Source organism: Typopeltis vanoorti, chromosome 8 (genome assembly GCF_054136105.1).
Source record: "Typopeltis vanoorti isolate ZY-2024b chromosome 8, IOZ_Tvanoo_1.0, whole genome shotgun sequence".
Taxonomy (NCBI): Eukaryota; Metazoa; Arthropoda; class Arachnida; order Uropygi; family Thelyphonidae; genus Typopeltis; species Typopeltis vanoorti.
This window is the reverse complement of record NC_143556.1, coordinates 69,671,360-69,696,824: the sequence shown is the minus strand read 5'-3', so window position 1 is coordinate 69,696,824 and position 25,465 is coordinate 69,671,360. Positions and strand designations below refer to the sequence as shown.

The 25,465-nt window shown below is 36.1% G+C and overlaps 1 protein-coding gene across 1 annotated transcript in view; it reads left to right on the top strand.

Annotated features, from left to right (window-relative positions):
* Window positions 1–25,465, top strand: part of LOC150104080 (uncharacterized) — a 52,445-nt gene that overhangs the window by 22,434 nt on the left and 4,546 nt on the right. Inside the window, exon 4 of the mRNA XM_090396393.1 lies at window positions 16,433–16,651. Coding sequence (XP_090252519.1) covers window positions 16,433–16,651 — 219 coding nt within the window. The remainder of the gene's footprint in view (window positions 1–16,432; window positions 16,652–25,465) is intronic.

Sequence of the window (25,465 nt, the reverse complement as noted above, 5' to 3'; positions counted from 1 at the left end):
TGAATTTTGTTTGTCTAAATAGAAATTCTGTTTTGTAAGTTGTAGCGATTAAAATGTATTCTATATGAAATGTATATCAAGTGTAAACAAAAGTCCAAGGATCGCATGCTAGCCACCCAGTTTAGCGTAATGCCTGAGGTGAAGGCTTACGTGGAAGGCGAATTGAGCTCGCGTTCCCCAAAAAAAGAACGCTCCTCGAGGAGAAGAGTTATGATGAAACAGCTTAAGGGCACAAGGTAAAGTGCCGTGTGAAGATTTCTGCAGTGAAAAAGAGGGTGCAACAGAGATAGAATAAGTAAGGATTCACGCAAGCTTCAAGCTCTCTCGAGTTTTGTTCCTGTTCTCGCTTGGACCTGTGGTTGCTGACCAATAGAAGAAAGTGCTACGATGTCGGATGGCGCTCTCCCCCCATGAATGCTTGATGGGTACCGGACGGGCAGTACGCAAGATGTCGACGTCCACTGTTTTGGGCCATCAATAGAAGTCCTACGAGAATGAGGCAGCGGAAAGTTATTTCCCAAAGGCGGGAGCGCTAACCATAGTAACCCGCCAAAGATCGAGATGAATGCTAGCATCGCTAAGTGCAGAGAAAAGCCTTATCGGATGAACAACATGACCTCCACGTGGTCATGTTGGAAGTGCAGAGTCTTATCCAACAAAAGAAGACGGATCAGGCAGAGATGGTAATCAGACAAAGCGATGGTAACGTACAGAACTTTCTTACTTATTTTCTAATGGTATTAGAAGGAATGGCGAATCAGTTTCTAGCGGAAGGGAAATTATGTACAAATACTTAGGGAACTTTGAATAACTAATGTGCTTAGCAATTTGTTGGTGTTTTCATTAGACTGGTTGTCTGAAAACTTATACTCGTGTGTGTGACCAAACTAATGCGAGAAACTAGAATTGTAGATAGAATCTGATTTCAAATTTTGTATTGTGAATGCTATGTGTATCATTGATTAACTTAGAGGCTAGAGTTGTTGATTATTTATTAGAATGTTCACTTGTATTCGCCAGTTTGATTTAGTGTTTAATTAATTAATTTCTTGAATGTATTTGAATCTAATTGTAAGTACTCTAAGATCCTAATAAACATGTTTTGTTATGTAATCCCGAGTATTATCTGAGCATGAGCCCAACTTACCACTCATAAAATCTGAACCTATGCGAAAGGGAATAAGAAAGGGGAATTTAGAACGTTAGAGTCACGACTGCAAGCTAAGAATTCTACAAACGCTGTAGAACTTTAGTAAGATAAAATAGGCGTTAAGATTCTGGGAAGGTCTCTCTGAGCAAGGATTCTTCTGTCCTAGGACTCTGACTGGTGCAGCTTTAAAAACAAATTTGTCAGTATCTGAAAAGGAGATGGCCCCAGAAAGAAGGTCTAGTGAATTCACTCTTAGTTGGTGGCTAATTTTTACTTTCAGAGGGAAATTACAAAAGGGTGATTCGGAGTTTAAGGTTAGAAATTTCTGGAACGGATAGATCACAGTATAGGGAAGGAAATTACGTTAAGGAAAGCATTAATATTTTTGGAGAAAGCAACGTTGTAACACTCTAGAGAAAGCTACTGACACAATGAAAAAGGAAAAAAAAAGTTGGTCATTGTTGAGGATCGAAGTGGCAGATGGGATCTAAATAGTAGAAAGTGATTGTCAGACATACAAACATGTTTTAGGAAAATTTGGAGAAAAGAGCAAAGCTAATAATAATGGCAAATACCTGTTGGATTTCTGCTCAGGACATGGACTGGTTATTACTAACACCATGTTCCAACATAAAAATGTGCACCAATTCACATGGAGAGAAGAGGCAAGGAATAGAAAAAGTCTCATTGACTATGTTATTGTTGATAGTCAATGAGACTTTTTCTATTTCATATTGAAAAGAATAACATGTAAGAAAGTTTTAAAGCGAATAAAAGTTGTGCAGCTCTCAGATGTGAACTGTAGACTAAAATAGATTATTGAAAAAAAAATGAAAGAGTTTGAGAACAAGAACCAAACCTTGGAGATTCAGTGGCAAACCTTGAAGAAAACCCTGATTGATTCAGCCAGAGAGGCATGTGGTGAGGTTGTCTGCAAGGAAAGAAAAATCAGAACTGCATGGTGGACACAGGAAGTTAAAGAGGCATCATCAAATTCCTGACATGTACCCTCAGGGGATGTATGTACAGGATATGATAGTACTACATAAAAAAATTTACATCATTACTAACTTCCTATCTACAATTTTTCTCCAAATCAGTCTGTTATTTGTCAAGACTCCAACATCATCAGATCTGATATTTCTATCGTCTAAGGAACTTTGCACTGTATCAATCCACCTATATCTTGGTCTTCCTCTGGGTCGTATTCCTGCCAACCTGGCAAAGAACACTTGTTTTGCTAATCTTTCCTCACCCATTCTGTTCAAGTGACAATACCACCTGAAATTAGCTCTGCTAACGCATTTCTGGTACTGACAATGTCAAGCTCTTTCCTAATATTCTATTTTTTAATATAATATTGCCATTGATGCCATCTGTTCACGCCTCTAATCTTTCTCAGGACTCTCATATCTACGGTCTCTAGTCTTTGATCAAGTGTTTTACTTCTTACCCAGCTCTCAGATCCATAAGTTAAAACTGGTTTGAACACTGTCTTGTATACAGCTAATTTAGTGGTCCGACTAATTTCTTTCTTATTCCATATGAATTTATTCATTTGACTTCCTACCATACCAGCTTTGTTGATTCTGTTGTCTATTTCCATATTTAATTTACCATCTTCACTAAAAATCGTGCCTAAGTAGCTGAAATGTTTTACTTGTTCCACAGGTTCCCCGTTCACAACACAGTTGATATTTTCAACGATTCTACTTATTTTCATTGTCTTTGTCTTTTTATTGCTGACCTTCATACCATATGTATTACAACAGTTATTCAATTTAGTCAGATAACCTTGCAAACTTGTAGCGGATTTATTTAGAAGTATAACATCATCTGCATAAAGCAAACAGCTGACATTAACCTCGCCAATTCTAATATTTTGTTGATATTTTCAACGTTTCTACCTATTTTCATTATCTTTGTCTTTTTAATGCTGACCTTCATACCATATGTATTACAACAGTTATTCAATTTACTCAGGGAATCTTGCAAACTTGTAGCAGATTTATTTAGAAGTATAACACCGTCCGCATAAAGTAAACACCTGACATTAACCTCGCCAATTCTGATATCATGTTTAATACCACTTTCCTTCATAATGTGATCCATATAGATAATGAATAACAGAGGGGATAATGTACATCCTTGCTCACACCAGATTTAACATTACACCATCTTTCTGTACTTCCTTAAATTCTAACTGCTGACTTACAACTCAAATAAAGACTAAATATTGCTTCACATAATGCCCCATTGACACCATATAACTGTAGCTTATTGAATAGCTTCTCTCTCTCTCTCGGTATCTTTTCATATGCCTTTTCCAGATCGACAAAACTTAAATACAGATCTTTGTTATATTCCCATGCTTTCTCAACTATTTGTCGTAAAGTGAAGATCTGATCCTGACAGCTTCTATTTGGCCCGAATCCAGCTTGTTCTTCGCCAAGCTTTTCTTCCACAATTCTTCTCAACCGTTTCTCAAGTACACTTGCATAGATTTTGCCAGGAACACTCAGTAGGGAAATACCTCTGTAATTCTCGCATTCAGTTTTATTTCCCTTTTTATATATGGGTACTATTAGAGCTCTACTCCAATCATCGGGAATTCGTCCCTCTGTCCAGGCTTTCTGAAGTATGCAGTGCAGCCATTGTAAGACTCTTATTCCACCATACTTCAGCATTTCTGGTCGAATATCATCTACTCCTGCTGCCTTTCCAAATTTCAAGCCTTTGATGGCTTTTTCTACTTCAAGTATGGATATGTATTCCTGACTGCATGCATGGTTAGTATGTTTTACCACTGTGCTGTCATCACTGCTTGTTTCATTTAGCAGTTTTTCAAAGTAATTACTCCATACTTCAAAGATATCTTTTTCTACCGTTTTCATGTCACCTTTATCATCTCTAACTCCTTTTACAGCACTCTTTCCTTCATTCCTAAGCTTCGTCAACAACCTCCAGAATATTTTGCCACCTTTTTGATATTTATTTTCTATGTTCTTGCCAAAATCCTCCCATGACTTTTGTTTAGCTAGTTTTACACAGTGTTCAGCTTTCCTATATTTGTCTCTGTATTCTCTAAGAGCACAAGCTGACTTATTTGCCAGGAACTTTTGATATGCTTTCTTCTTTTCCTTCACTGCCTCTTTAACTTCCTGTGTCCACTAGGGAGTTCTGATTGTTTTATCCTTGCAGACAACCTCACCACATGCCTCTCTGAAAGAATCAATCAATGTTTTCTTCAGAGTTTGCCACTGAATCTCCAAGGTTTGATTTCTGTTCTCAAACTCTTTCATTTTTTTTTCAATAATCTTTGTGTATTTTAGTCTACAGTTCACATCTGAGAGCTGCTCAACTTTTATTCGCTTTAAAACTTTCTTACATGTTATTCTTTTCAATATGAAATTCAATTTTATCCTGCTCAAGACTAAATAGTGATCACTTCCAATTTCAAATCCTCTGTACACTCTGGTGCCTGCACCAGGAAGAAAACATCACTATCAACAATAACATAATCAATGAGACCTTTCTTATTCCTAGCATCTTCTCTTCATGTCAATTTGTGCACATTTTTATGTTGGAACACGGTGTTAGTAATAACCAGTCCATGTCCTGAGCAGAAATCCAACAGATATTTGCCATTGTTATTAGCTTTGCTCTTTTCTCCAAATTTTGCCAAAATATTTTTGTATGCCAGAAAATCATTTCCTACTCTGCTATTTAGATCCCCAACAAGGACCAACTTTTCCTTTTTCATTGTGTCAGTTGCTTTTTCTAAAGCTTCAAAAAATTCCTCCACTTCTACCTTAGTAGAACCTTCTGTGGGACCATAGACACAAATGAGTCTCATTGTTCAGTTTCCCATTCTCATATTTGCCCACATTACTCTACTTGAGACTGACTGCCATTCAAGAAGATTAGCCTCGTATTTTGTGTTGAATACTATGGCTACTCCTTCTTTTCCTTGATTGTCATTGCCTGAATATAACATTTTATATTTATTGCTCAGAAAGATCTCACCAGTTTTTGTATTTTTTGTTTCAGTCACCCCTATTATGTCGATCTGGTACTTATCTAATTCTTCAGCTAGCTCCATTTCTTTGCCGTTCAGGCTTCTTACGTTGATAGTACCGATCTTTAACTATGGTGATGTTGAGTTGGGGTTTGTTTTCAGATTTGTTCCAGTAGCTGACTTTTCGCTGTTCGCACTGGTTCCCTGGTGAAAACAACGGGGGCCTTGTTTATCCTGGCGACGCCCCAGCTGGCATGAAATTTTGTCATGTTGTACCATCATTTTTTATTTTGGTTTAACCAATAAGAATACAATTTGGTCGGCTAAATCCCAAATTGCCAGCCCATCCTCGTTCATTCAGTATCCAAGTAGATACCCAACAGGGTGCACTACGAGAAGGTGAGGATTGCACATTAGGTCAGAAACCCTGGTCGGTTCTCCGCATTCCTTTAAAGGCTATGTGGAGGTCTCCTCTCAGTTATACAGCTTTGACCCTTAAGCACCCCATCAGCAACCATTCTTGTCAAAATGGTATATCCATCTTACTATAATGTAAATGAGCAGCAGTACTTGCAGTATCCTTATTGGCAGAAATTTAGCAATGCCATTAAGTTTAATGACATCTTGTTAAAAAAAAAGTCATCAGTGGAAAACAGTTCAATATGGAGATTTAAGAAAAAGCAGTAAAGTCTACCTCATCACATTATTAGAACTCAAAAACACTTCTGGTTCTGCAGTGATATTAAAATGAAGTTAAGGAATGTTTGATGTAGTAAGTTTATATATATATATATATATATATATATATAAAAAGTTTTTTACCTTGGCTATACTATACATTAAAGATACCAAGAAATTTTAAAACTTGGTTTTAATAATATTTTCCCAAGTAAGCTAAGTTTGCGCCTGAAGTATTTTCAGATCTTAGGAAACTTGTGGTAAAGGTGGACTAAGCTGTGATCACTTGCTTTAGTAGATCCCATAATGCAATAGTGCTACTATAAATTAAGGGAAGGGCCACTACCCAGACCGGTTTCGATTTTTATTGAGATCTATTCAGTGGAAGCCAGACCCTGAGATGGATACCAAGGTTGAAGTAATGCAGAACTTATATTTACCTATACGAGTTGCCACAAGGTGCTTTGTTCTTATAAAATAAAAATCTCAGGATCAGAGAAAGATGTAGAAACTTGGGAAAATAGGATTAAAACCAAGTTTATAAAATTTCTTGGTATCTTTAATGTCTGGTATATAAAGGTAAAAAATTTTCAACATCTTTTTCTCTTCCTGAGATTTTTATTTAATAAGGTCAAAGCACCTTGTGGCAACTCGTATAGGTAAATATAAGTTCTGCATTACTTCAACCTTGGTATCCATCTCAGGGTCTGGCTCCCACTGAAGAGACCTCAATAAAGGTCGAAACCGGTCTGGGTAGCGGCCCTTCCCTTAATGCATAGCATCATACATGTCTGCAAGGAGATGTGCTTTGCATTATGGGAGATACTGAAGCAAGTGATCAGAGCTTAGTCCACCTTTATCACGAGTTGCCTCAGACCTGAAAATACATCAGGCGCAAACTTACCTTACTTGCTTGTTTGTTTACTTGGGAAAATAGGATTAAAACCAAGTTTATAAAATTTCTTGGTATCTTTAATATATATATTTTAAAAATAATAATATACTGACTAAATATATATATATATATAGCTTAATAAAATATAAAGCTATATATTTTTTATAATGAAATGGGGAAAAATATCTTGGTCTGATTTGACTTAGATACTTGAAAATTTGATTATGGCCTTCTTAATCATAAGAAACATCAAATATTAAAAGCTTATGAAAAAGGGAAAATACATACATATATTTGAGGAAAACTGGTGTTAAAAGTCATCATCATCAAATTCCTGACATGTACAGGATATGTTTGTAATACATGAAAAACTCACATAACCACTAACTTCCTATCCCTATACTTGAGCCTTTCTGGTCGAATATCATCTACTCCAACTGCCTTCTGCCTTTCGAGATTTCAGGCTTTTGATGGCTTTTTCTACTTCAAGTATGGATATGTATTCCTATTTGTATGCCTGTTAAGCATTTTTACCACTGTGCTGATTGTCTCTGTATTCTCTAAGAGCACAAACTGACTTATTTGCCAGGAACTTTTGATATACTTTCTTCTTTTCCTTCACTGCCTTTTTAACTTCCTGTGTCCACCATGGAGTTCTGATTTTTCTATCCTTGCAGGCAACCTCACTACATGCTCCTCTGGTTGAATCAATGTTTTTTTCAGGATTTGCCACTGTTAAACGTGAATGAAATTGTTTTGTATGCTTTTATTCTTCATTCACATTTAACATAATCTGCCATATACTAAGCAAGACTTGTTTAAATATTATTTGTTAGTCCCTTGCTTAAGATTTATTATTCATGTATTATCCTTGAATTTTATCAGCTATTATTTAATTATATAATTTTAATGTATATTATACTATTGAAAAGACTGTAGTAAATAACATTTATCTTATTACTTTATTCCTTCAATAATATTATGAGAAATTCTATGTATGTAACTTTTATGTGCCTTATATAAACTGTAACATATATTTTATTATTATTATTTGTAAATGAAATGAAAGAGAAAATTAAGTAACTATAATAATTTTATTATTATTTTTTATTACTCAGTGTAAAGGTATAACCTTATGTAACACTAGTGCTTATGTTTACGTTCTGTTTTGATCGTTGCCATGGAGATAGAAATAAAATAGAATGCACGAGCGTAGGGCGTGAACTTCGATAATTGGGAGAAGAGAAATTAATGAGTTGGACGGAGTGAACAAGTTTTAAGCGGGAAGAAGGAAGGCATATAAGCGAGAGGTAAAAGTAAACAAGAACACTGAAGGGCAGGAAATTCAAGGGAGTAGCATTCAGAAGTGTACGGAGACGAGGAGAAAACTTACAGACAGCTGAGAGTAAAGTCAACGGTGGCAGTAATAGGAATTTAGCCGTAATGAGATAACTAAAAGACCGGAAGATTAATAGAAGATTCAGAACAAATCCACTAAGTTTTAGAATTACTACGTATTCCGATATCGCTTTAGAGAAAGATTCTACAAGGATCATTTAGTTATACAGTAGTAAACATAGAATAATTATTCTGCCCTATAGTAAGCCCGTCAAGAATTGTGTAACGCGATAAATAATAATTCAGTTATCTCCTTGAAGAATTCTTTTGAATAGTGTTCCATCGGAGTAATAAGTGAATATAAGTTTGAAATGTGCTCACATTGAATCTGATGTGCTAAGGATTAATTCCGGTAAGAACAGTCCTATTTTATTTACTTCAATGTGAAGGTTTAAGTGATAGTTCCGTCTCGAATATCCTAACATTTACTGTGGCGTTTCACTGAATTTAGCCGAAGTTAGAAGTTGAAAATGATTCCCCTTGAAGCAATAACTGCCACGATTAATAATGTTATAAGTGCTTACCAAATGTTAAATATAGAGTGTAACTGAGTGATACCAGCAAATTTATTTAGCAAGAAATTCTGTAGTATTGATCAGCCTGAACAATCTTTGTTATTGAGAGAACTGTGAATTTTGTATCTGAAGATTTGAAATCTAATTTAATATGAATGTTTTGACCTGAAGAACTAAGTTAATTGTATTATCTTATTTTCAGAGTTAAATTTATGTATTTGTCATATAACCTTGTATTAAATGTTTTGTTTTGTTGATTTCAATATTGTGTGTGCCTGATTCTTTTTCATTGCACCGTTCATAAAAAGTTTGAACCTTGTGGGAGCCCTAAGTGAAAAATATTAAATTCGGCCTATATGAATAAGGAGACTGCTAAGTTAATTGAAAATTGATTCTACTATTTTACATAGACTAATCTAAATATAGGGTGGCGCAGTATAAATATAAATTTCCCTACATTTTGATTAGTAATCAATCAACAATTAATTGATTTATTTAAGAACAACATTATAACAAGATGGCGAACCATAGAGCCAAGAAGGACGTTCCAATACCACTGAATCTTCAAGGTTTGGTTCCTGTTCTCAAACTCATTTTCATTTTTTTTCAATAATGTTTGTGTATTTTAGTCTACAGTTCACATCAGAAAGCTGCTCAACTTTAATTCGCTTTAAAATTTTCTTACATGTTCCTCTTTTCAATATAAAATTCAATTTTATCCTGCTCAAGACTAAATAGTAATCACTTCCAATTTCAAATCCTCTGTACACTGTAGTGTCCTGCACCAGACAGAAAACATCACTATCAACAATAACATAGTCAATGAGACATTTCTTATTCTTTGCCTTTTCTCTCCATGTGAATTTGTGCACATTTTTATGTTGGAATATGGTGTTAGTAATAACCAGTCCATGTCCTGATCAGAAATCCAACAGGTATTTGCCATTATTATTAGCTTTGCTCTTTTCTTCAAATTTTCCCAAAATATTTTTGTATGTCTGACAATCAATTCCTACTCTGCTATTTAGATTTCCAACAAAGGCCAACTTTTCCCTTTTCTTTAGGTCAGTTGCTTTCTCTCAAGTCTCATAAAATTCCTCCACTTCTACATTAGTAGAACCTTCTGTGGGACCATAGGCACAAGTAAGTCGCATTGTCCATTTCATATTCTGATATTTGTCCACATCACTCTACTTGATATTGCCTGCCATTCTAGAAGATTAGCCTCGTATTTAATGTTGAATAATATAGCTACTCCTTCTTTTTCCTGATTGTTATTGCCTTCATATAACATTTTGTATTTATTGCTTAGAAAGATCTCACCAGTTTTTGTCTTTTTTGTTTCAGTCACTCCTCTCATGTAGATCTGGTACTTATCCAATTCCTCAGCTAGCTCTATTTCTTTGCCATTCAGGCTTCTTATGTTGATAGTACCAATCTTGAACTCTGGTGATGTCGAGTTGGGGATGTGTTTCAGGATTTGTTCCAGTAGCTGAATTTTTGCTGTTCGCCCTGGTGAAAACAACAGTGGCCTTGTTTAACCATGCGATACCCCAGCCAGTGTGAAATTTTGTCATGTTGTTCCATTATTTTATATTGTGGTTTAAGCCAATAAGAATACAATTTGGTCGGCTAAATCCCAGATTGCCAGCCCATCCTCATTTGTTCAGCATCCAGGTAGATACCTAACAGTGTGCACCACGAGAAGGCGAGGATTGGACATTAGGTCAGAAGCCCTGGTCGGTTCTATGCATTTCTTTAAAGGCTATGTGGAGGTCTCCTCTCAGTTATACATCTTTGGCTGCTTTCCAAATGCTCTATGAAGTAATTACCCAAAGCATGTGTGGTTTCTCTATTTTAGAAACATACCTCTCCAAGAAAGTCTTCAATTTTTACAAGACGATTTCTCTGAGGATGTTAAAATGTTTAAATTTACCAAATGCAGGATAATTCACTTGGCAGGATAAATTGTACAGGAAAACCTCGCTTAACGCGAATTCAAACTGCGTGATTATCAGTTAGCGCAATTGAGTGAAATGAAACTATTTCATGCTTTGAGTGAGTTATTAATCAGTTAACGTGATTTTTTACATTATGCGAAATTTTAAGTTATGCAAACTTTTTTGTCATCAATTTGCAGCGAGCGGCGGCACTTGTCAACGTAGCAGCCAGTCAACACTGGCAGTGCTACGGGTGGTGGCCGGCGACACTCGGCAGTTGACCCAAAGCTCTTATCGCAAGCGCATATGCGAACACTGTTCTCTTGCTCGATCACTTTTCTTTCATTTTGTTTTAATTTAGAAGAGGATGATTATGATGATCATCAAATATTCACTGTTGACGAAACTGGTGTCTTTTGGAAGTGTATGCCAACAAAAACTTTCCTAGCTAAAACTGAAGCATCTCAAACAGGACACAAAGTATCTAAAGATTGTCTTACGCTTTTATTAGAAGGCAATGCATAGGCTTTAAACTCAAGCCTATGCTAGGTTATCATGCTCAAAATCCAAGAGCTCACATTATTGAAGAAATTAGCACAATTGGAAAAGAACTTGTATTTAATGAACAGGATAATGAAGATGTGAGAAACTTACTTGATTCCCATTCATAATGGTTAAGCGAGAACGATCTCCTTAGAAGAACAGCATGCATATGAAGAAGAAGAAGATAAGGATTGCAAACAAGAAGAGAATATTACGAATGAGAAGCTAACTGCTAAAGAACTTGAGCTAGTTTTCAGTTACATTGAGCATGCTAAGGAAATTTTGTTTGATGCTTATCCTGATATGGAACGAAGATTCGAAGTCCCTAAATTTTGATAAAGCTATCGCAAATTGCACAACAAGATGAAAAAGCACTATTCAGATATTTTTGCTTATTTTTTTTGTAAAAAAGTAGCCCAATCAAATGTTTAGACATTAAGTAAAAATTTAAGCAATTGATTTTTATTAAAATAGTTAGGAAATTTTTATTAACTTTGATGATTTTATCCTCTAATATAGCTTGTACTGTTTTTTTTTTTTCACTAATTAATGGATAAATTATAATTATTCCTATTGTTTATTGTATTTGCTTATTTTTATTTTGGTTAATTGTGCATTAATTGATAGATAAATTAATCGTGTTAAGCAAGGTTTTCCCGTATAAGCAAATACCACTAGAGTCCTTTCTCACCAACTTTGGTTACTTTACAGAGCATTTATAAAGCCAACTTTTTAACACCATTTTTTCTCAGCCTCATATATTGCTACATTTTGTTGATGACATCTTTGCAGTTTGGTCCCACTCTGCAACAGAATTACTTAAATGTTTGGACAGAATTAACTTCTTATACACCTGCATCATCACCATTGAACATGAATCTAATAACAGTCTTCCCTGGCTGGGTACTTTAATAATCATAACTACAGTTCTACAGGCAATATTGAATTTTTCATCTACACGGAACTCTCCTTTACTGGCAGGTATATGCACCTAGCTTCACATAATCATTCTTCACAAAAGATGGATATTATCAAAAATCTTATACACCAAGCATGCACAATTTGTTTTTTGGATTCCCTTCCATTAGAAGAATTAAATAAAATAAGAATCATGTTGTCATCCAATGGATATAAAGAAACTACCATCCAGAAAATAATTTATAATTTTCATCCTTCAGCCAGACTACAGTCCATATCCTACCTTTAAGGGACTTCTGAACAAAAAGCGAGAATTCTCCAAAAATGCAATCTCTGCACTACTTTCAAACCACCATGGAAGTTATTGTTTCTTTCCTGCCATCTCCTAAAGATAAATTTCTTCCACCATCCTTACCTAGTATTTATCAAGTATCCTGTTCATGTTAAGCTTGTTATTTTGGGCAGACTGGCCATTCTGCTAAGATCAGAATCTAAGAACTTGAGCAGAGAAGAACAGAATCTAAGAACTAAGATTACGATTTCTAGAATCAGAGCGTTCAGGCCTTGCTTCTCATTCCATTGACACTAGACATAGATCAGACAAAGATGCTTCACCTTACAGTAAATGTAAATTTAATTGTCTTTACCTTGAAAAGTGAAACACCGTGTCATAGCTCAATTCTTAATCAAACAGACTGCATTCTTATCTCCAAGTTTTGGGAAATAATCACCATAAATTGTTAATATTGTTTTTTTTTTTTATTTATTTGAATTTTTCTTATTTTTTAAATTAACATGTATTATTACTGACTAGAACTAGTCCTTGTTCTGAATAGAAATCCAGCAGGTACTTACTGTTATTGTTAGCTATAGTCTTTCTCCAAATTTTCCTAGCATCATCATCATCATCATCAAATTCCTGCCATGTACCCTCAAGGGGTGTACAGGATATGATAGTACTACATGAAAAAAAAATTACATCATTATTAATTTCCTATCTACAATTTTCCTCCAAATCAGTCTGTTACTTGTCAAGACTCCAACATTATCAGATCTTATATTTCTATCATCTAAAGCACTTTGTACCGTATCAATCAACCTATATCTTGGTCTTCCTCTGGGTCGTTTTGCTGCCAACCTGGCAGAGAACACTTGTTTTGCTAATCTTTCCTCGCACATTCTGTTTAAGTGACCATACCACCTGAGATTAGCTCTGCTAACACATTCCTGGATGCTGACAATGTCAAGTTCTTTCCTAATATCCTCGTTTTTAATATGATATTGCCATTGATGCCATCTCTTCACGCCTATAATCTTTCTCAGGACTCTCATATCTGTGGTCTCTAGTCTTTGGTCAAGTGTTTTACTTCTGACCCAGCTCTCAGATCCATAAGTTAAAACTGGTTTGAACACTGTCTTGTATACAGCTAATTTAGTGTTCCGACTAATTTCTCTCTTATTCCATATGAATTTATTCAGTTGACTTCCCACCATACCAGCTTTGCTGATTCTGTTGTCTATTTCTATATTTAATTTACCATCTTCAGTAAAAATCGTGCCTAAATAGCTGAAATGTTTTACTTGTTCCACAGGTTCTCCATTCACAACACAGTTGACATTTTCAATGATTCTGCCTGTTTTCATTGTCTTTGTCTTTTTATTGCTGACCTTCATACCATATCTATTACAACAGCTATTCAATTTAGTCAGAGAATCTTGCAGACTTGTAGCAGATTTATTTAGAAGTATAACATCGTCTGCAATAAAACAAAGAGCTGACATTAACATCTCCAATTTTGATATCATGTTTAATACCACTTTCCTTCATAATGTGATCCATATAGATAATGAATAACAGAGGGGATAATGTACATCCTTGTCTCACACCAGATTTAACATTAAACCATCTTCCTGTACTTCCTTCAATTCTAACTGCTGACTTACAACTCAAATAAAGACTAAGTATTGCTTGATATAATGCCCCATTGACACCATATAACTGCAGCGTATTGAATAGCTTCTCTCTTGGCACCTTGTCATATGCCTTTTCCAAATCGACAAAACTTAAATACAAATCTTTGTTATATTCCCATGCTTTCTCGACTATTTGTCGTAAAGTGAAGATCTGATCCTGACAGCCTCTATTTGGCCTGAATCCAGCTTGTTCTTCACCAAGCTTTTCTTCCACAATTCTTCTCAACCGTTTCTCAAGTATACTGGCATAGATCTTGTCAGGAACACTCAGTAGGGAAATACCTCTCTAATTCTCACATGCAGTTTTATTTCCCTTTTTATATTTGGGTACTATTAGAGCTCTACTTTAATCATCGGGAATTCGTCCCTCTGTCCAGGCTTTCTGAAGTATGCAGTGCAGCCATTGTAAGACTCTTATTCCACCATACTTCAGCATTTCTGGTTGAATGTCATCTACTCCTGCTGCCTTTCCAAATTTCAAGCCTTTGATGGCTTTTTCTACTTCAAGTATGGATATGTATTCCTGACTGCATGCATGGTTAGTGTGTTTTACCACTGTGCTGTCATCACTGCTTGTTTCATTTAGCAGTTTTTCAAAGTAATTACTCCATACTTCAAGGATATCTTTTTCTCCCGTTTTCATGTCACCTTTATCATCTCTAATTCCTTTTACAGCACTCTTTCCTCCATTCTTAAGCTTCTTCAACAACCTCCAGAATATTTTGCCACCTTCTTGATATTTATTTTCTATATTCTTGCCAAAGTCCTCCCATGACTTTTCTTTAGCTAGTTTTACACAGTGTTTAGCATTCTTGCATTTGTCTCTATATTCTCTAAGAGCACAAGCTGACTTATTTGCCAGGAACTTTTGATATGCTTTCTTCTTTTCCTTCACTGCCTCTTTAACTTCCTGTGTCCACCAGGGAGTTCTGATTTTTTTATCCTTACAGACAACCTCACCACATGCCTCTCTGGCAGAATCAATCAATGTTTTATTCAGAGTTTGCCACTGAATCTCCAAGGTTTGATTCCTGTTCTCAAACTCTTTCATTTTTTCTTCAATAATCTTTGTGTATTTTAGTCTACAGTTCACATCTGAGAGCTGCTCAACTTTTATTCGCTTTAAAACTTTCTTACATGTTATTCTTTTCAATATTAAATTCAGTTTTATCCTGCTCAAGACTAAATAGTGATCACTTCCAATTTCAAATCCTCTGTACACTCTGGTGTCCTGCACCAGGGAGAAAACATCACTATCAACAATAACATAGTCAATGAGACTTTTCTTATTCCTATCCTCTTCTCTCCATGTGAATTTGTGCACATTTTTATGTTGGAACATGGTGTTAGTAATAACCAGTCCATGTCCTGAGCAGAAATCCAACAGATATTTGCCATTATTATTAGCTTTGCTCTTTTCTCCAAATTTTCCCAAAATATTTTTGTATGTCTCACAATCATTTCCTACTCTGCTATTTAGATCCCCAACAAGGACCAACTTTTCATTTTTCATTGTGTCAGTTGCTTTTTCTAAAGCCTCAAAAAAATTCCTCCACTTCTACCTTAGTAGAACCTTCTGTGGGACCATAGGCACAAATAAGTCTCATTGTCCAGTTCCCCATTCTCATATTTGCCCACATTACTCTATTTGAGACTGACTGCCATTCAAGAAGATTAGCGTCGTATTTTATGTTGAATACTATGGCTACTCCTTCTTTTCCTTGAATGTCATTGCCTGAATATAACATTTTGTATTTATTGCTCAGAAAGATCTCACCAGTTTTTGTATTTTTTGTTTCAGTCACCCCTATTATGTCGATCTGGTACTTATCTAATTCCTCAGCTAGCTCCATTTCTTTGCCATTCAGGCTTCTTACGTTGATAGTACTGATCTTTAACTCTGGTGATGTTGAGTTGGGGTTTGTTTTCAGATTTGTTCCAGTAGCTGACTTTTCGCTGTTCGCCCTGGTTCCCTGGCAAAAACAACGGGTGCCTTGTTTAACCGGGCGACGCCCCAGCCGGCATGAAATTCTGTCATGTTGTACAATCATTTTTTATTTTGGTTTAACCAATAAGAATACAATTTGGTCGGCTAAATCCCAAATTTTCTGCACATCTTTATAATCTTTATTATAAACCCACTCGCTCACTATAACTCGAAAGTTACCACAAAAGAATGTTTTGCTACAGGTCTATTTGGAAAAGAACTGCAGTGTAGAAACTAACCACTATAACAAACTATGCAATCCCTATAAGTTTGCTATAGTGGGAGTCAGTTGTATACTCAAGCATTATATATATATATATATATATATGCAAAAAATTATCATATAAACAAAGGTACCTTTTGAATTGTTTTCTTTGGAATTTTTTTTTTTTTAAATTGCTTTTATGTGTTTTTAGGTAATAACAATAAGCCATCATGTGCATCATGTCTTCCTGGTCATTGGGGTAATTTTTGTACCCAGTGTACTGCTGGCTATCATTGGAATGAAGATCATTGTGTTCCTGTAATTTGCTTGAGTTATAACCTTTGTAGAGAACAGAGAAATAGTCCAGGTTGTCAAGACTGTGTATTTTTGGAGACACATCTTCCTGCTAATGCTCATAAAGGCACTACTGGTATGTATGCTTAAATCTATTTTAAATTATTTAAACAAGTAACATATATGTATAAATTATTCTTAGGTTTCTCATATTCAGTGTGTTCCAGTTATGAAGCTAAATGTCATCATCATCAAATTCCTTCCATATACCCTCAAGGGGGGGGGGGGGTGCAGGATATGACAGTACTACATGAAAAATTTACATCATTACTAACTTCCTATCTACAATTTTCCTCCAAAACAGCCTGTTACTTGTCAAGACTCCAGCATTATCAGATCTTATATTTTTATCGGTACTGTGCACGTTGCACAGTATCAATCCACCTATATCTTGGTCTTCATCTGGGTCGTTTTCCTGCCAACTTGGCAGAAAACACTTGTTTTGCTAATCTTTCCTCGCCTATTCTGTTTAAGTGACCATACCACCTGAGATTAGCTCTGCTAACACATTCCTGGATGCTAGCAATGTCAAGTTCTTTCCTAATATCCTCATTTTTAATATGATATTGCCATTCACGGCATCTGTTCATGCCCCTAATCTTTCTAAGGACTCTCATATCTGCAGTCTCTGGTCTTTAGTCAAGAGTTTTACTTCTAACCCAGCTCTCCGATGCATAAGTTAAAACTGGTTTGAATGCTGTCTTGTATACAGCTAATTCAGTGTTTTGACTAATTTCTCTCTTATTCCATATAAATTTATTCAATTGACTTCCTACCATACAGGCTTTATTGATTCTGTTGTCTATTTCCATATTTAATTTACCATCTTCACTAAAAATTGTGCCTAAGTAGCTGAAATGTTTGACTTGTTCCACAGGTTCTCCGTTCACAATGCAGTTGACATTTTCAACGATTCTGCCTATTTTCATTGTCTTGATCTTTTTATTGCTGACCTTCATACCATATCTATTACAACAGTTATTCAATTTAGTCAGGGAATCTTGCAGACTCGTAGTGGATTTATTTAGAAGTATAACGTCGTCTGCATAAAGCAAAGAGCTGACATTAACATCTCCAATTTTGATATCATGTTTAATACCACTTTCCTTCATAATGTGATCCATATAGATAATGAATAACAGAGGGGATAATGTACATCCTTGTCTCACACCAGATTTAACATTAAACCATCTTCCTGTACTTCCTTCAATTCTAACTGTTGACTTACAACTCAAATACAGACTAAGTATTGCTTGATATAATGCCCCATTGACCCCATATAACTGCAGCGTATTGAATAGCTTCTCTCTTGGCACCTTGTCATATGCCTTTTCCAGATCGACAAAACTTAAATACAGATCTTTGTTATATTCCCATGATTTCTCAACTATTTATCATAAAGTGAAGATCTGATCCTGACAGCCTCTATTTGGCCTGAATCCAGCTTGTTCTTCTACAATTCTTCTCAACCGTTTCTCAAGTATACTGGCATAAATCTTACCAGGAACACTCAGTAGGGAAATACCTCTGTAATTCTCACATTCAGTTTTATTTTCCTTTTTATATATGGGTACAATGAGAGCTCCTACTCCAATCATCGGGAATTTGTCCTTCTGTCCAGGCCTTCTGAACGATGCAGTGCAACCACTGTAAGACTTTTATTCCACCATACTTCAGCATTTCTGGTCAAATATCATCTACTCCTGCTGCCTTTCCACATTTCAAGCCTTTGATGGCTTTTTCTACTTCTAGTATGGATATGTATTCCTGACTGTATGCCTGTTGAGTGTTTTTTACCACTATACTATCACTGCTTGTTTCATTTAGCAATTTTTCGAAGTAATTACTCCATACTTCAAGAATATATTTTTCTTTTGTTTTCATGTCACCTTTATCATATCTAACTCCTTTTACAGCAGTACTCACTTCCTATCTGCAATCTTTCCTCCATTTCTAAGCTTCTTCAACAACTTTCAGAATATTTTGCCACCTTCTTGATATTTATTTTCTATGTTTGCTAAAGTCCTCCCATGACTTTTGTTTAGCTAGTTTTACAAAGTGTTTAGCTTTCTTACATTTGTCTCTGTATTCTCTAAGAGCAAAGCTGATTTATTTGCCAGGAACTTTTGATATGCTTTCTTATTTTCCTTCACCGCCTCTTTAACTTCCTGTGTGCACCATGGAGTTCTGATTTTTCTATCCTTGCAGACTACTTCACCACATGCCTCTCTGGCTGAATCAATCAGGGTTTTCTTCATGGCTTGCCACTGAATCTCCAAGGTTTGGTTCCTGTTCTCAAACTCTTTCATTTTTTCTTCAATAATCTTTGTGTATTTTAGTCTACAGTTCACAGCTGAGAGCTGCTCAACTTTTATTCACTTTAAAACTTTCTTACATGTCCTTTCTTTTAGGCTTGCACGGTGATCCGAATGCATTTTTGAAAATTATGGAGACAACTACCGTGTTTGAATAAAAACTTTAGTTTAATATAACTAAAATCTACAATTCAACGTTTCGACCTTTATGTCAAGGTCATCTTGTGGAGCTTACAAATATACACAAGAAACAAGCTATACTACAACAAACTGGTTCGTTAAAGACACTGACCAACCGCTACCACAATTGCTGGCCTGACCTCAGGTGGGAAAAAAAAAAATATATAAATTAAAAATAAAAAATTATACATCAACGCTAGAGTCCTATTATTTGTGTTGTCTACTATATACATATATTAACATTATTCCAGACATTTGGAGTGGAATGGTTTCTAATACTAGCGGATTGGCTAGAGTCCTGACTTATGTTGAATCTTTCATATTAGGTTGGCTGAATGTGTGCCATCAAGATCCTTGGAATTTTCATACCATCTTTGTTATTGATATTTGGGTGGTTTATCAGGATTTCGCAGGATTCCTTAAATTTTCTTTCGTACCAGGTTTCTGTGCGGTGTAAGGAGCAGGTGCTTTTCCAGTTGATTTGGTGTAAGGTGTTAAGTGCATGGTCTGAGAGGCCTGCTTCACCATAATGGTTATATTTAATGTGTCTAATGTGTTCTTTCTTGTGTATAGGGATTGTCCATCCTGTTTCACCAATGTACGGTAAGTTACAGGTGCAGCAATTTTTTATTTTTATTTTTTTATTTTATTTTTTTATTTTTTTTCCCACCAGAGGTCAGGCCAACAATTGTGGTAGCGGTTGGTTAGTGTCTTTAACGAACCAGTTTGATTGTAGTATAGCTTGTTTCTTGTGTATATTTGTACGCTCCAGAAGATGACCTTGACATAAAGGTTGAAACGTCGAATTGTAGATTTTAGTTATATTAAACTAAAGTTTTTATTCAAACACGGTAGTTGTCTCCATAATTTTCAAAAATGCATTTCTTACATGTCATCCTTTTCAATATGAAATTCAATTTTATCATTCTCAAGACTAAATAGTTATCACTTCCAATTTCAAATCCTCTGTACACTCTGGTATCCTGCACCAGGGAGAAAACATCACTATCAACAATAACATAATTAATGAGACTTTTCTTATTCCTTGCCTCTTCTCTCCATGTGAGTTTGTGCACATTTTTATGTTGGAACATGGTGTTAGTAATAACCAATCCATATCCTGAGCAGAAACCCAACAGGTATTTACCATTATTATTAGCTTTGCTCTTTTCTCCAAATTTTGCCAAAATATTTTTGTATGTCTGACAATCATTTCCTACTCTGCTATTTAGATCCCCAACAAGGACCAACTTTTCCTTTTTCATTGTGTCAGTTGCTTTCTCTTCTTCTTCTTCTTCTGCAGCTTCTCCCACTTAATCTGTCAATGTTGATAATGAGTCTCCTCCACATCCTCCTGTCTTGGGCTGTCACCACATCCAAGTTCTTCATCCTCAAGTCCTCTTCTACCAGCTCCCTCCATCTCTTCTTTGGCTGCCCAAGCTTCCTCCTTCCTTGCACATCCATCTGCATCGCCCTTCTTCTCACATATTCGTCCTCCCTCCTCATCACATGATCAAACCATCTAACCTTGCCTCCTGTATCTTTGCTCCTAAGTTCGTAACTTTCACTGTTCCCCTCACAAGTCATTTCTCAAATGATCCTTTCTGGTCACACCGCACATCCACTTAAGCATTCTCATCTCTGCTACTTCCATCCTGCTGATGTTACTTTTTCCTCAGGGCCACAGTTTCTCTAGCATACGTAATAGCTGGCCTCACTACTGTCCTATAGATTTTGCCTTACAGATTGATCGGCACCCTCTTATCGCATAACACTCCAGCCATCTCCCTCCAGTTCCTCCAACCCACTTGTATCCTGCACCCCACTTCCTTCTCAGCTCCTCCATCTTCTTCCAATGTTGAACCTAAGTATCTAAAGTCCCTCATCTTCCTGATGACGTTTCCTTCCAGCTAAAGATCTGTCTCCTGGCTGCCACTCACTGTGCAACACATATACTCTGTCTTACTTCTGCTCAGTCTCATACCTCTCTCTTCCAGTACTCATACCTCCATCTTTCCAGTTTAGTTCCTGCTTCTTCTCTTGAATCTGCACACAGAAAGATGTCATCTGCATACAACATTGTCCAAGGCGCATCTTCTCTCACCTCCTCCTCCGTCACCACCTCCATCACAATGTTAAACAGAAAAGGACTTAATACTGACCCTTGATGCAAGCCAACTGTTACTTGAAAACTTTCTGTCTGTCCCAGACAGGTCCAAACACTTGTCTTCACATTTCTATACATCTCCCACACCAACCTGACATATTTCTCCGGACCTTTCTTCTCCCTCAGACACCTCCAGACTTCTTGTCTTGGCACTCTATCGTATGCTTTCATCAGATCAATAAATGCGAGATGTAGCTCCCGTTGTTTCTCTCAAAACTTTTCCATCATCTGCTGTAACCCAAAGATAGCATCTGTTGTTGATCTACCAGGCATGAAGCCAAATTGTTCCTTTGCAATCTCCTCCTTCCTCAATCTTCCATCGAGCCCTTTCTAGGATTTTCATTGTGTGGGACATCAACTTTATTCCTCTGTAATTTTTACAGTCTTGTGTATCCCCTTTACCCTTGTAGATGGGGACAAGAGTACTCTCCCTCCATTCCTCGGGAAATTTTGCATAAAAGTATTGCCCCAAGACCATAAGAACAGTTGCTTTCTCTAAAGACTCAAAAAATTCCTCCACTTCTACCTTCTCTGGGACCATAGGCATAAATATGTCTCGTTGTCCAGTTCCCAATTCTGATATTTGCCCACATCACTCTACTTGAGACTGCCTGCCATTCAAGAAGATTAGGCTCGTATTTAGTGTTGAATACTATGACTACTGCTTCTTTTCCTTGATTGTCATTGTCTGAATATAACATTTTGTATTTATTGCTCAGAAAGATCTCACCAGTTTTTGTCTTTTTTGTTTCAGTCACCCCTATTATGTCGATCTGGTACTTATCTAATTCCTCTGCTAGCTCCAATTCTTTGCCATTCAGGCTTCTTATGTTGATAGTACTGATCTTTAACTCTGGTTATGTTGAGTTGGGGGTGTGTTTTTAGATTTGTTCCAGTAGCTGACTTTTTGCTGTTCGCCTGGTTCCCTGGCAAAAACAATGGGGGCCTTGTTTAACTGGGTGACGCCCCAGCCGGCATGAATTTTGTCATGTCGTACCATCATTTTGTATTTTGGTTTAAGCCAATAAGAATACAATTTGGTTGGCTAAATCCCAAATTGCCAGCCCATCCTCGTTTGTTCAGTATCCAGTAGATACCCAACAGGGTGCACCACGAGAAGGTGGACATTATGTTAGAAGCCCTGGTCGGTTCTTCGCATTCCTTTAAAGGCTATATGGAGGTCTCCTCTCAGGTATACAGCTTCGACCCTTAAGCACCCCGAAGCTAAATGCCTACTAATAATTATTATAATTTTAAAAACAAAAATATCAGATTAAAGAAATTCTGATTGTTTTAATCTGATATTTTTCTGATATAGACTAGGAAAATATCAGGATCTCTGTTTTTATGGTCTTGGGGCAATACTTTCATGCAAAATTTCATCCTTCGGGCCTTTAGTTATGTGTATTATATATACACTGCTCAAAACAATTAGAGGATATTTTAGATTCTATCTGATAATTATAAATTTCAATAATTATAACTATTGGATACATTATACATGAATAAATTTCTTACTTATGGATAGGGTGTAATTGATGAGATATTGTTTAATTAATTGATATTTATTACAAATTTAACAAATTATACATTTTAGCATGAAATCATTTTAACAAGAATAACCAAAAACACTTTTGTTAATTTTTAATAGGGCATATGGCCTCCATTGCTAGCCAGAACAGCGGTACATCTTAATTGCATTGACTTGGATAAGATGATCAAACAGTTCTTGTGGGATATTTCTCCACTCTTCTGTGAGAGCAATTTCGAGCTCTTGAAGCAATCGTGGTGGCACCAGTCGAGCAGAAATGCACCATCCCCCAGCATGTTCGATGGAATACAATCCGGTGAACAAACATGCCAGTCCATTCGTTCAATACCTTCTTCCTCAAACCACTCGTACCAAATTGCACAGTGTGGATGAGCATTGTCATCCATAAAAATGAATTCTTGGCCAATTGCAGTAGCATATGGACGAATTATAGGTTCCAAAATCTCATTGCAATACCTTTTTGCTGTTAAGGAACTGTTTCTGATAAAATAGAGATCAGTATGGCCACCTATACTCAGGGCTGGTTTTATCATTAGGCGGACCTAGGCAATCGCCTAGGGGCTCCAAGACTTCGGGGCACCAGATTTTGCTACATAGTTCGGGGAAAAATTACAACCTTTTTGAAAAAAATTAGTAAAACCTTGATTAATAATAAAAAAACTGAAATAAGTCAACCCGTCCTGGTGCTCGCGCTGATGATCCTAAATTTTTTTTGCCTTTCTCTATTTCTTCCACTCCCCTGCTCTTTGTATACTTAACCTCAAGTGCAGAGATTTTTCCTCCTTCTGGCATCTATCCCAAGATGAGTGGGGAGTTCCGGGGTATCCATCAAACTAACAATCAGTGGTCGCAACTAACCGACTGTTCTCACTTCTTATCTTCATTCCCTATAGACTTAATTCTGTTGATTTTTAGATTATTTTAGATCGGAATAAATTTATGTAGCGAATTCCAGAAAATACTTCCTCATTAGATGTCCTGTCAAACATATGCAAAAATAATTTAGAAAATAGTGTTCCAAATGTGTTTATTGCTCTGAGAATTTTTTCAACATTGCTAGTATCGGTAGCAAGTTCAGAAAGGAGTTTCTCGAAATTAAAACTTACACTTGCTCTACGATGGCTCAGGAACGACTCACTGGTCTAGCAATAATATCTGTAGAGCATGAAATTGCATCTACAATCAATATAGATGAATTAATTCTAAACTTTGCCAAAGCAAAAGCCCGAAAGATTCATTTTTCACAATGTTTGTATTTAAGATGTAATACTTTTCTTGCTATACAGATATTAGGAATAATCATATATGTGTACAAATGTATTGGTTTTGATTAATAAATTTTTTTAATGTTCATAATGATATTATTTTTATAAATATCCCCATGTGTAGATATATGTGTGCTTGTGTGAGTATGACAAAATATATATAGGAGAGACAATGTATAAGGGCACCTAGGGGCATCAGATACTCTCGGACTGGCCCTTCATATACTTATTCCAGCCTATACCATCAAACTTCCACCTTGATGTTAGGATCTTTCACAAACAAACTGTGGATTATTTCTTGTTCCACTTTAACGCCATATCAAGATACGTTGGTTATCTGGTTGTAGAGTGAACCTGGACACACCACTAAAAAGTACACGAGCCCAATCCTGATTTTTCCAATTGCGGTGTTCCTGTGCCCATATTCTTCGTGCTCTTTTGTGATACTCAGTAAGTGGAATGCAAACCATTGGTCTTTGAGCATATAAACCTATGGCATGAAGATGATTTCGAACATTTCTCATCTCCAGAAAGCGATTCCACCACTTGCTGTATTTGTCCAGCTTCTAATCGACCAATGGCTCTCCAAGCCATGGATTCCGGAATATCATGTTACTCTGCCATTTTTAACAAAATGGCAGAGCAAAATTATGGGTGGTAATTGACACAAGTTTGCAATTGAAGTGATAATTATGCCCTGTGAAAGTGAGCGCAACAAGCCACGCTTTTATATCCCCCACATGCTAATATGGCTAAGACATGTTTCGACAAGTCTTAACATGATTTTGTACGAAGTTGCATGTTCTACACTGTTGTATATATATTAAGAATATTTTAAAATAAATGTGTTGCATTTGTAAATTACTTTTATGACTTTATAATTTACAAGAAAACCAAAATATCCCCTAATTGTTTTGAGCAGTATATGTGACATTTTAGTTTATCATATCCTGGTTACTGAAGTTGCAACATGTGCAAAGTTAAGAGCTTTTGTAATCTATAATTATAGTGTTATGGTAGGGTTCAACAACTATTCTTACCCACTCACCTGTGGTAAGTAAATTTTGTCAGCTGGCAAGTAGCTGCAGAACTGGGCAAAATAGAATATTTTTATTTAATAAAAAACTTTCTATTTTTTTTTAACTACTATCTTCTTCTGTCTTGCGCATGTTCTATATTCTGCGGTCTTCTAAGAAGAACACAGAAGATAGAACATGCATAATATAAAGGGCCAGTTCTGGTAACAAAGAAATTATATTTTCCAAGAATTCAATGTTGTTTTCACTGTTCTTCATATTATTTATTGACTTCTTAGAACGGATCTTAAACACTGGAAATGCTTTCCAAACAATGATGCATCTCCACTAATCACTTTGGAGCTCCTATTGACTTTTGGGACATATAATTAAAA